Below are 11,648 nucleotides of genomic sequence, written 5' to 3'. Positions count from 1 at the left end.
TGTACAAGTATGCTCTTGTCAAGTTGCATGTAATCAAGGCTTAAGTGCCAAAATTGCATGGAATTGATGACCAAAGGATACTCCTATCTCTGCGTTTAGTTTTTATGATACAATTTTCTTGGAATGTTGTAATATAAGTATAGTGGTCTTTATACGTTCTGATACTCTCACATAGATGTCAGCTTTCCCAATGCAATAGATCAGACCAATTTACTATACAGAGAACTACATTGATCAAGATATTTTCTCTATATAGAGGACTGTACAATACATATTTACATAGACCAAAAGACTACACATATTTATGGTGACAAAGGACTTCTCTATACATATCTACATCGATCAAAAGAGACTTGCATATGGATATTCCAGCAAAGTAAGTTGACAAGGGACATCCTTAAGCAAAATATGGACATCTGAACTTCACATGAACCAGCAGCTCCATTTAATTAATCAATTTTCCTACATACCTCCTGAACCAAATTGAGATCACACTTCATCTGGGTTGGAAGGTTGTATTCTCTTTCTAATGAAGCTTTGTTGATATAGGGGATCTTATAGTTATTACCGCCTCCTACTTTCATCGCCTCTATCATGACAAGCTGCAATGTCGAGAACATCCGATTTGACAATATTGGCGAATACTCTTGGAATGCCTGTTCAACAGCAGCAACAAGCTCAGGTACTGTTCTAGCAGCCTTTTTATATTGGATGGACTGAATAGCAGAGAAGAAGCCCAAATCAAGGATATTAAAGTCCGGCGAATTTGGCGGTTGACAAACTAGTTGAATATTGAGTCCATATTGTTGTGCTGCTTCACAAAATAAAGGATCACCAGGATCAACATGAGTGCGAGCATTATCTTGTTGGATATATATTGGTTTCCCAATGTCCTCGGATGGCCACTTTGCTCGAATTGCAGGGAGAACTTTCTCAATAATAAAGGACCGCATCACTTCTTTCGTAATTGACATAATAGGTTTCATCTCTAATGTTCCCGCCACCCGATTTTTACTTAACCTTCTAGCAACTTCATATGTAACCATAGGAAAACACCCAATTTTCCCATCAAATGTGCAATTTCCTTCACTAGCCATCCTTGGACGAGCAACAGCACAGAGGAACATTACCTTTGGGATGAAATTCTTACTTTTACATGTCCGAATAGGCTCCTCTTCATCTGAAAGAAGATAATATCTCTCAGTCTTCCTTGTAAGATAAAACCATTTTTCATCTATATACACAATATCAGAGAAGTCCTTGAAAATTGGGTCACAATTTATGCTACTTGGATCAAGCATGGAAATACACCACCTGAGTCTTTCTTTCTTGTTCTCATCCTTTAACAAGGGCTTTATTGTGTTTGAGTGTCTCTTTATCTGACCTTGTTGTTTAAGCTTCCAAAGTTTGGTTTTGCTAACATGCAAGTGTCTTGACAGATCATCCAATGTTGTCTTCTTGGAAACAGGGATATCTTGCATCTTGCTTAGATCAACCAGGAGATCCTTACGACCACAGTTATACCTCTTTTTAGTGACATCTATGTTCTCACCCTGCTTGAAACATTGACTTGCACGCCACCAAATACGCCAAACTGTTCGAGGACTAACTAAGAATGATGCTGCAATGTCTCTGACAATTTCCTGTGATACCTTTCCTTTTGTACTTCTCAAAGCAAGAGCTTTATACACTTCCATTCGCTGATCATTAGTGAGTCCCTTCTTGCAAGAATATTTAATAATATGACCTGAAGAAAAGATCAAATAGGATAAGAAAATGACAGAGTGCAATAGGAACATGTGCTGCAGGGGACTGAAACTAAAATAAAACTGATTGTGCCTTGCAACGTTCCACAACAGAACCACAATGTACATAAGCACAATTACATTAATAACTGAGAATTAGACTTTGCAAGACCAAGTCATGATCCTAGATTGCATAGGCCCATTAGTTGACAAGCTCGTAGGGGATGCAATTTTCTGTGTCGATATGCCTCTACTTCGCCGTATGCATAAGGCAGGCTGGTAGGCTGTCAAAACTCCACCCGGGGAAGAGCAATGTATTTAGAGGACAAGCTAGAAAAATAGAGCTTACCATTGGAAGCTGCTGAACCTTGGTAGGGACGCTCCACCTCTATTTCCTGCTGGGGTACGAGGTTCAAATCGAAATCTCTCAGAACCAGTTGATAGGTATAGTCTTGGTGGGGTATTTGTTCTTCAGGGTATCTGTTCAAATCAAAGTCTTGTAGAACCTCGCTCCTTCCTTGCCCACTGTGATCTTCATCAAGGCATTTGTTTAAGTCAAAGAAAGCCATGGCTGAGAAGGGAATATGAGGAGGAGAAGAAAAGCTAGGAAAATAGAGAAAATGAGCACGCAAGAATTGGCCGCCAGTTCTGAAATTTGAACAGCCCGCCAATTTGCTCACTTCGATTGTGTGGTGCTCGCTTGCACACGTGTGCTCACTTCTTGCGTCGATGCCAGCCGATTAAAAAAGGGAGAAAGTGAGAGGCAGGCAGGCAGTGTTCCTGCAACCCTCCCCTCCCCTCCACCCCCTTCGCTGTCGTCGACGCGGCGGCGACGCTGCTCGCCGACGCAGGCTGCACGCTCCTCGTCCCGCTGCACCTGCCCCCGTCCCTCCCATCGCCGCACTCCTTCGCGCGCGTGCTTGCTGCGAACCCCGCCAACCTCCCGGCGTGCCTCCTCACGGGCCTCGCCGCCTTAGCCGCGTCCTCCCCAGCGCGGCTCCTCCAGCTCCTCCTCCCTACTACCCACACGCGCTGAACCTCGCACGCGCGCTCCTTCCTATTACACCAGATCAGCTAGAGAGAAGTGGTAGGGAGCCCAGATCTGAGAGAAGGGAACTCGATTTTTTTTGGAGACCGAGAGATTGATGGGATTTGGGGATTTTGCTGGGGCTCAGGACGACGGGAAGAAGGGGATTTTTATCGCTCGAAGGAAACATTGGTTGAGGAAGAGGAACCAAAGCCACACACTGCAGTCTAAGAGTCCGATGCCAATTTTTCCACTATGGGGCCCAATTTTTTTCATCTGTAGTGTCACACCGTGGAGGGCCTGGCTAGGGGCAATTTGGTCACAAAATTATAAACAAATGATTGCCTAGTTCTTTACGCTAAGGTTATGGGTGTCAATTAATTGAAAACGGGGGGAGTATAAAATTGAATAATCTCATCCACCTAACAAAACAAACAACTTGGATGACAACGCCACTAAAAACAAAGATGGTAATAATTCATCCATTGTTACCCTACATCCAAACGCACTCCAAGTAGAGGGATCAGAGATGCAATCCAGATCGTCCTTCGAATCATCGCGTCTTAAAATTCAAATTTCAAAATGAGTGCTACCTTCTTCAACAAATTTAGATTTCGAGTAAGTTCTACAAAAGCTACATGTGTTGTCAAAGGTTGTCAGAATCTACACATTGAAGATACCATTTCAAAAATACATCTTTCTTTTTATCATCTCACTATAAATTCATGGTAATAACATGCACTACTAAATTACTAAATTAGTTCCTTAGACAAACTTAGCATTTCTTACTAGGTTACTCCAATGTTTCTTGCTTCTTTCTCAGCAAGTATGATGCTTGACTGCTTGTACACCAAGTAGCAAAGCAATGCGTCGGATTGCATCGCTCTTGTTGTGCATGACCATATCACACAGTAATACAGTTGTACCACTCTGAAGACCATCACAAGCCCAGAGTGCTACTAACCTACCTACAAATATGCTGAACTAGAAAATTTCAACAACACATCACTATAAAAATAGGTTTAATTGACGCATCACCACATAGATAGATATATAACAATATCGCACTAACAATACATCTAATCCTAGCAAAGAGAGACATTCATCCCACATAGATAAGCAACACAATGCTACACTCATACATAAAAAGTGACTAAAGGTGGCTAAACTGGCATCACAACATAACTAAGCCAAAGGCGGGGGTGATCGTCCAAGAGTCATGCTCCTATCCATCATGCATGCTCGTCACCATCTCAAGGCACACTTGGAAAGATATCAATGATGAGATTGAAACAAATTCAACAAACAAACTGCTATAACAAGCTATTTAAATTATAAGTCGGTTAAACATCATCTCAAACATATCTTTGTTTCATTATCATTATGAACATCATATAAACATCAAGTTAAAGATTGCAGCACCTACACAAGCATCATGCTAAAGCGATACAAGATTTAAGACTAAGCATGAGTAATTTATAGACTTCATATTGCAATTATCAAAAACTACTCCTATGATGAAAAAGTGGGTATCATCATCACCACAACTATAAAGTATGCTACACCATTATATTAAATTTTATCTTAGCACAACATGGATCGTAAGGAATCATAACCAAAGTAAAATCTCCATGAGATCACTGGACCAGCTCCACAAGTTTACACAATGCATAGCCACATACCGAACAAGTAAAAATAATTATTCAAACCACTATGCGATATACCTCATCCACTATTCCACTACATAAATACCATTGTCTTACAAAGATACATTTAGTCCACAATTCCAACACAACACTACCGTTGCATTGCAAGGATGCATTCATTCCATAATTCCAATGTAAAAATGCCGCTGCATTGCAAAGATGCATATGAATGCATAAGATTGTACATGTCATGCTCTTTCTCATCCTTACCCCTTCTCGAGAACATAAAGGTGTACGTTGTACCCCTCCACGTGCAACATACGATGATGTACCAGTACGATCGCAAACACTATATGACATAACTTCCAATGCAATGCATGAGACGCATGTGGCATGCTTCATACAAAATTAAACAACACAACTTACAACATACTTACATACTTTATGAATATTCATATGAAGAATCATATAAACTTGAGACAATGCATGCACGTGTTGTGATTAAAAGGTGGAGGTAGTAAGACAAAGCATAGCATAACCACTAGGTTCAATTGCATAAGAAGAGCTAATCAAGTGCATAAAACATACTTTATGTTTAAGGGTTTTTTATTTATGCCATTATAAATATCACGGTTTTGAAATATACCACTACAATTTTGGTATTTGTAAAAATGTCAATATAAATCTCCTAAAATTAGATCCATGACAATTTGAATCTTTTGAAATTGGATTCATGCTATTACGAATTTCTTGAAATTGAATCCATGCTATTACATTTTTTCTAAAATTGGATCCATGCCATTACGAAATGTGCCTGGAGACTAAGGTAATGCCACGATCCAATTTCATTATATTTGTAATTTCATCTTTCCATACCAAAAGTCTAGTGGCATATTTCAAAACTATGATATTTATACTAACATAAATCTAAAACCCCCTATTATTAATAGTACTCTGTAATTCAATTCTAACTTCATCTCTTCTATGAGAATGAAATTACATGCAACTATCCTCATCTAGGCAAAACGTCCTAACGGAACAGATCTCATATGTAAAAGCTATGCATATGGCATGTCGTATACGACCACCATAACTATCACATTACTTGAACTTCAATTTCATATGTAAGACATACAATTAAATGTCGTACTTTATGGAAAGGCACACTAATGAGAAGTACTTCACTCACTTTAACTTAATGAACATCATTTAACTTAGTAATCATGCTAGACTAGAACAAAAACTCATAATTGTACGTCTATTAAGATCATCAAGTGTGCTTCATTTTAAGAGTGCAGGTAGTAAAAATTACAAATCACACCTGTTGCAACCATCACTATGTTTACTTGCCTTTTAGAAAAGATGATGAACAAAACCCACTTAAGCACGATCGGATGCACTACCACATGTACAAGCATACTATCAACACCAAAACACAACAACACCGCACAAAACAAATACACGCTTCCTATGCCCGATAACCCCACATGCACGACATATGAAGCCTAAAAAAAGCATCTACCACTTTGCTTGCATGACACTGGGCGGGAACCTCCCCTAGCTAGGTCAAAGACTTAATAATAATAAATTGCCCGGACTAAAATACATCGAACAACAACCCCTCTTTAATGATTACTCATAAACCGCTCATCCAAAACGAATGAGACTAACACTATCACAAAGATATAGATGAGACCTACAACCTTCATGTCGATGATTGGTGAACCGCTGATCTTAAGAACTTGTAGAAAAGATGGAGGATGCTTCGAGTAGACGAATCAAAGGAACACATAAAGAGGATTTTATACAGGTTATTTTTTCCCTTAAGATATAGCCTTACGTCATGTTTATCTTTGTATTATTCTCCGAGACTGTTACAAGGAGGTGTGTGGCTTTATATAGTTTAGATCTATCTAAACTAGTCGGATGGCCTCCTTGCGAATAGTCGAGGGAAGATGCTAATATTGATCTAGAACTACATAAGGCTTGGAGGATCAGAGCTTCCACAAGCTTCAATGGTGTATGATAGCTTGTGTCGAATTGTAAGCGATTGTCCTCACTTCTCCTCTGTAGTGTCCCCTGGCTCCGTATATATAGGGGGGTCGTCGTATGACCTCTGGAGTCTTTCCTTCATGTTCTTGAAGATAAACTTCTCTGTTTACGAGATATTAGGCTCCTGCAGGTAGCTTCCATACATCTAGGGATTCTCTTCCCAGACATAGAGATATGCTCCGAGAATATAAGAAACCATAGGGGATCCTGATTTGGTAGTTTTATACTACCATCGTCAATCCACCACCAGTACGTGAAATGAGGCTATGACGAATCAAGAAACTTAGCCTAGCAAAGGAAGACATCTCGACAAGCTACCTCTTCAAGTGATAACTCGGGCTTCCAGGCAAGATGTACATCTATCCAGGTTCCTAGTTGTTATCGGGTCATCTAGTCAGAATATTGTGAACCTTAGGGTAGGGACCTCATCCGAGTAGGAAATCCAGGTCAACTGATAAGCATCGTCCCAACTTCTCGGGATTCTGAGAAGGTTGGGGAAAATCTATCTCTCCGTCTAGTGGGTTTTTCAAAAGTTGAACCGTCGTGGCATAGATTTCGCTTGGTGGTGAAATAATATTTCCTCCTTTTCTAACAAAAGATCACTATAAGGTTTGAAAACTGAGCACATTTGTCAGTATCGTGAGCCAGCTCTGCTAGTATTTCATATTAACAGCCCCCGCATGCGTTAGAAGGGATCCCGAACATAAAATGCGGTGGGACCCTGGCACAGAAGATCATAGTCCGAGTAATACATGGAACTGCCACAATGGCTAGTTGGAGAATCGCCGAGTCCATTTAGGCCTTTTCTATATCCTATGCTTGGGGACAAAAACTTATTCTTTTGTTAGTAAAAACAAAAAAAAAGAATATAAAGGAAAATGGTGGGGCTTCTTGGGAACTGAATACTGAGGAGATATCGACAACCTAACATGGCTAGTGCTACTTGTTTCCTCCTTCGACTAGGGTAGGATAACTTTGTAACTAATTGAGGAGCTTAATTAGATCAGCCGTAGGTCCAACGTGAGTGGGAGGCACTGTAGCCCTCAGGCACTCGAGGATGTGATAGGGAACCTTTTGTCACATCCCGTAAAGTCGTAACTTAGAACATTATCTCTACACGAAGGAAGTCGCTTGGGCATACGTACAATATATTGTTGTTAGCTCTTGGTATATAGTATTCATCCAGCTCTGACTTGTTCATCGTCATATGTGATTATAACCTCCCTCCTCCAAGACCATAATTTGACATTCCTTTTGTAATATCAAACACGGAGGTGCAATATCTAAAGGAAACTCAGATATACATAATGTTGTCATTAGCTCTTGGTATATTGTATTCGTCTAGCCCTGATTGGTTATCTAGGAAGAAAACTTAGATAGACAGTCAAAGATAATAAGATAAAAACTGTCGATCGAACACTATGAATTAGTCAGCTAGGGTAAGGGAAAAGAATTGAACGCACATACTTCCCCTTTGATCTTAGAAAGTCTTGTTTCCTAAAGTCAATTCTTGTGTGACCTTGTTCGGGCTTAGCCGGGTGCACGCGATAGGTAGAGGTACCCGGATTGTGGCTTATTGCTGGTGTACCTATCTTACGGGTGTGACATTGAGTTTAGGGAAGTCAAAAAAGGACACAACAAGATTTAAGAGATCTTACAGGAAATATGAATATTTACTAGTGTAAACTTACTCTTAGTATTTACAAATAAAACTTTTGGAGCTGGTCCATGTTCTAAGAATTATTGAAGACTCATCCATCCTCCATTGCTAAGAGACCTAGGGCGAGTTGACTTGACCACCGTGTAGAGATCCTCCCACTTCGGGGATAGCTTGTTGCTGTTATGTTGGCTCTAAGCAGGTCATAAAACCAGGTTCCTAGCTTGGAGGGCTCGTTGTCGGATATCTCGGTTGTAGTAGCTCCAAAGAGATTTGATATTCGTTTGATCATATCAACACTTGAGTCCTTTCTTGATAGAGATATCGAATGAGATGAAAAGTAACTTGAAACCCCCGAGCGCTGATAGGAAGGGGCCTCAAAATATCCATACCCTAGGTCACAAACGTCCACGATAAGGGGGTCATCTGTAGAACTTGAGCGGGTTGATGGACGTGTCTGCTATGAAATTGGCACTTGACAAATCTTATTACCATCTTGCTCACATCATGGAGAACCATAGGTCAGTAGGAACCTTGTCTGAAAGCCTTTTCGACCAGGTTCAAAAGGAAGCGCGGGCTTCGCACACCCCTCCATGGATTTCCTTGAGTAGTTCACTACTCTATTTCCAAGAGATGCACATCATGAGCACTCCGTGAGCACCTTTGCGATAGAGGACGCTGTCCACCAGGGTACATATCCTAGATCGACAGGAAATATGCTCGAATAGTGCATCATCTTCAGGCATAATTAGATCTTAAAGGTACTTGCAAATAGGATCCATCCACGAAACTTCGCTTTTGAGCTGAGCCACGAGTTCCCCCCTGACTCCTTTTGGGGCGTCAATCCCTGATGAGCCCCTAAGCTGATTATAGGTCTCGTAGACCACCACTCCTTCATTTATGTTATCTGATGATTCCACAGACGGTTTCGAGAGATTCTATATGAAAATCCCAGTTTGTCCTGGAGATGTGAGGATTCTAGGAGGGCAAGACTATCAGCGAAATAATTATCCGTCCTTGGGATATATTTGACCTCGAGTCCGACGAATTTTCTTTCCAGCTTCCACACCTCCATGAGGTAGTCCATCATAGACTTATCCGAGGTTTGATACTTCTTACTGACTTGCTTCACCACCAATTGTGAATTTTCTTTCACGAGAAGGCGGCAAATATCAAGAGCAGAAACTACTCGAAGACCGGAGAGCAGACCCTCATATTCAGCTACATTGCTTGTGGTCAGGAAGTCAATCTGTAAAGCGTATTGGAGGCTTTCACCTATGGGAGAGGCAAGTATAATTCCAGCTCCCGAGCCTTAGAGCGGGGTCCTGCAAATTTACGAAATCATCATCATGAGTGGACAGACCAAGGCCCCCATCTTCGACGATGAAGACTTCTCAGGGGTAATCTTCAGTGGAGGAGTTCAGATCCATCATGAATTTGTCATCAGAGGAAATCTCTAGGTAGGTATCTCGATAATCCATGTTGTCATAAGCTACAAGGGAGGATCCCGACTTGTGATGAATATCACATTTTGCGATTGTCTTGGTAGTCGACTGGTTCAAACTCGATGTCATAGTCCTTGGCGCATTGATCCATGAAGCGACTCACCTCGACGCTAGAATTGTCGCTAGATAGTTCTTCATTGAAATTCACCCGATCAATCGATGGTTCATCGGTGGGAGGGGTGAGGTTATAGTAGAACCCTCACCCAAAAAACTGGTCCTCAGTGCAGGCTTAGACGAAGTCAATGGCATGTCGTGTGTAGAATCTTCAATGCCTATTGTCATAATCCCCACATATGACGCCAACTATCTACGAGTGGTGAACCGCCAATCTTACGATCTTGTAGAAAAGATGGGGGTGCTTTGAGTAGACGAATCAAAGGAACACATAGAGAGGCTTTTATACAGGTTCAGGCCTCCCTTAGGACAATAGCCATATACTATGTTTATCATTGTATTATTCTCTAAGACTGTTACAAAGGGGTGCGTGGCTAGCCTAAATGGATTTAAACCTAGTTGGATGGCCTCCTTGTGAGTAGTCAAGGGGAGACGCTAATACAGATCTAGAACTGCAGAAGGCTTAGAGGGTTAGAGCTTCCACAAGCTTCAATGGTGTGTGATGACTTGTGTAGAATTGTAAGCACTTGTCCTCACTTTCCCTCCGCAAGATCCCCTAGCTCCGTATATATGGGGGGTCATCGTATGACTCCTAGGGTCTTTTTTTCTTGTTCTTAAAGATAAACTTCCATGTTTATGAGATATCCAAACTCCTGCAGGCAGTTTCCATATGTCTAGGGATTCTCCTTCCAGGCATAGAGATATACCCTGAGAATATAGAAAATCCTAGGAGATCCTGATGTGGTAGTTTTATACTACGCATCGTTACTTCATTTTAAGCTTATGGTCGAATTTGACACCAATTAAACCTCAATTTCAAATTAAGTTGCAGCACTAATAGATCGACCAAACACCACTCTGTTGATGAAATTGATCATTCTCACTTATCTACAAGCATCTATAGAATAATTAGAGGTCGCCTTCACAGCGAGGAAGTCAAATCGATTATGAAATCGACGATTCCCATGAAATCCCCCTTTTCCCTTCCTCTTCTCCTCCTCTTCTTCCTCATCCCTCTTCCTCCTTCTTCTTCCTTCTTTTGTTTCCCTCTTCTTCCTACTTTCTCCCTTTCTTCTTCTTCTTCTTCTTCTTCTTTCTTTCTTTCTTTCTTTCTTTCTTTCTTTCTTTCTTCCTCCTTCCCTCTCCCTTTCCTCTTGCCTTCGGTTACCCACCCAACCTTGGCTGGCCAACGAGCAGTTGGGAACGGCACTGGCGGCGGCCAAGTGGCGAGAGCAGCAGCGAGAGATGACACGTGGGAGATAGTGGCATTCGGCGCGGGCGGTGTTGAGGTGATCGGGGGCGATCTGAATGGGATCAGGGTGATGACTGATCTCGTTGACCCTTATATGTTCATTTTTTAATCAACCAACAGTCTAGATGTATTGGGCTCGCTATAGGTTTTTCGGGTATCCAAATGGGACATGTAGATAGTAAAACAGAATTGTTTTGATGAGATCTACACATCTGCGATCTCCGATCATCCATCCGATTTGTAGATCTCGTCGGATTTACCACAGACGGAGATCACAAACACTTAAGGTTACTTCACATATGAAGTACCATTAAGGTTATTTAACATGGTTCTAAAGACATAAGATACAAGTTCCGTGCCTCAATGGTAGGTCAAAGTTCTCATCCCATCTCAGTTTATCCCTTAATCTTCTGGTTGGACCTCGTAGTACTCCTCCACGATCTGGGTCTCGTATTTAGCTCCATCTCTAGGGTTTTCGGCTTCCGGCTCGACTCCTTCATCTTCGTCTTGAGTTTGGAAAGAGTTAAGATCGAAACATTGCCCATCTATATAACAAAGAGATAGAAAATATGAGTACGAACATACTCAACAAACCCCATAATAGCAATCACACACTCATGATGGTGAAAGAGAGTCCACAATGTTATCAT

At 41.2% G+C, this 11,648-nt stretch overlaps 1 protein-coding gene across 6 annotated transcripts; it reads right to left on the bottom strand.

Moving 5' to 3' along the window:
- Nucleotides 1-244: 244 nt before the first annotated feature.
- On the bottom strand, nt 245-3,153 carry LOC133907551 (uncharacterized). Of its 6 annotated transcripts, none has more exons than XM_062349922.1 (3): nt 2,464-3,153; nt 2,095-2,270; nt 245-1,747 (listed from the first exon to the last, which is right to left on the bottom strand). In XM_062349922.1, exon 3 carries the CDS (start codon nt 1,695-1,697, stop codon nt 450-452), a length of 1,248 nt encoding a protein of 415 aa, XP_062205906.1. In that variant the 5' UTR covers nt 1,698-1,747; nt 2,095-2,270; nt 2,464-3,153; the 3' UTR covers nt 245-449. The 6 variants fall into 6 exon arrangements, with proteins under 6 accessions (XP_062205906.1, XP_062205839.1, XP_062205769.1 ...); XM_062349855.1 differs by having other exon boundaries at nt 2,095-2,277; nt 2,464-3,152; XM_062349785.1 differs by having other exon boundaries at nt 2,426-3,151.
- Nucleotides 3,154-11,648: the final 8,495 nt, after the last annotated feature.

The sequence above is a fragment of the Phragmites australis genome, chromosome 1, assembly GCF_958298935.1.
Source record: "Phragmites australis chromosome 1, lpPhrAust1.1, whole genome shotgun sequence".
NCBI lineage: Eukaryota > Viridiplantae > Streptophyta > Magnoliopsida > Poales > Poaceae > Phragmites > Phragmites australis.
Note: the sequence above shows the minus strand (reverse complement) of the source record. Positions and strands in the feature narration are given on the sequence as shown.